Below are 1,235 nucleotides of genomic sequence, written 5' to 3'. Positions count from 1 at the left end.
GCCTTGTCAAGCCGCCCGCTGTCCCGGGCTCGGCCGCCGGGCTCGGCCGCGAAGAGGTGCGCCTTGACGGCCGGGCTGCCCTTGTCCCTGCACGGATCCTCCGACGTGGTGGTGGATATCTTGGCCGTGTCACAGGCCTCAGGGCCGTGCTCCTCTTTGCTGTCAGCCTCCGCGTCGCTCTCCCCCTCGCTGGGACACAGATCTACCGCGGGAGGGGGAACACAAGCCAGGCGGAAGGGCGTTAGCTCTAAAACCTGGGCCAGCACAACTCCAGTGCCCCACTTGGAATCCCCAGCTCGGCCACTTCCCAGCTGTGCAACCCGGGGAAAGCCTCTTAACCCCTCTGCACCTCAGTTTTCTCATCTGCAAAGTGGGAGTGTGACAATACCTCAGACTTCGGAGGAAGGGTTCCACCAGCTAGTCATGTATTTCAAGTCTCTAGCTAGAGCCGCAATCCTCCCTGCAGTAGTGAATTTTACTATTTTATACATGTGGACTGATCTCCTACTAGGTCAGACAAAGCCTTTACTGGCCTTTCCCCCCCCACTGGATTGCAAATTCACTTTAAAAAAAATAAAAACTGATTTACACTAAAATTCAGGGCAGGAACACTTTCTAGTTACCCGCTTTGTTCCCTGAATGATTGATTTCAGTCCCTTCCACAGATTTGTGGACTCTTTCAGGAAGATTTGTTTGGAGAGAACCCTGACGTCTGAATCGGCAGTGGCAGACTTGAACACCCATCCCCCAACACACACACTCCCCGGAGCCTTCTCTGTTTGCCTGTCTCTGCAGACAGAGATGGGTGATGGCTGAGGGAGGGCGGGGGGCTCACTGCCTGGAGACAATCATAGATTTTCTTTTGCTCTCACCACACCCTCTGTGGGTGTCCTACCAGAAAAAAAAGAAAAAAAGAAAAAGCGATCCCATTTTGTGTTTAAAGCTTAAACAGATTGAAGACATAAAGGACTTTCATTTTATTTCACTTAAAAAACAGGTTTCTTCCCCTTGAGAGCATGTGTGTCTTTCCAAATAAATAGTTCTTGCTCTTTAAACACAGGAAATCAACTGAGGATCCGAGCAGCTCCTCCCCTTCCACCCCTGCCCTCCCCAGCTCCCACTCTCAGGGCTCCATCTCCTATCATAGGTCTAGGGTGGCTCTAGAGCTGAATTTTTCTCAGCCCCCTTCCCTGTTCCAAGTGGCAGAGAATCTCCCGTCCCCCCCCCCCCCCCCC

General features: G+C 52.6%; 1 protein-coding gene across 1 annotated transcript in view; it reads right to left on the bottom strand.

Moving 5' to 3' along the window:
* TBX3 (T-box 3) overlaps positions 1-1,235 on the bottom strand; it is a 14,293-nt gene that overhangs the window by 4,412 nt on the left and 8,646 nt on the right. The window contains exon 7 of the mRNA XM_010828830.1: positions 3-202. Within this exon, the coding sequence (XP_010827132.1) occupies positions 3-202 (200 nt within the window). The remainder of the gene's footprint in view (positions 1-2; positions 203-1,235) is intronic.

This window comes from Bison bison, unplaced genomic scaffold (genome assembly GCF_000754665.1).
Source record: "Bison bison bison isolate TAMUID 2011002044 unplaced genomic scaffold, Bison_UMD1.0 scf7180017864495, whole genome shotgun sequence".
NCBI lineage: Eukaryota > Metazoa > Chordata > Mammalia > Artiodactyla > Bovidae > Bison > Bison bison.
Note: the sequence above shows the minus strand (reverse complement) of the source record. Positions and strands in the feature narration are given on the sequence as shown.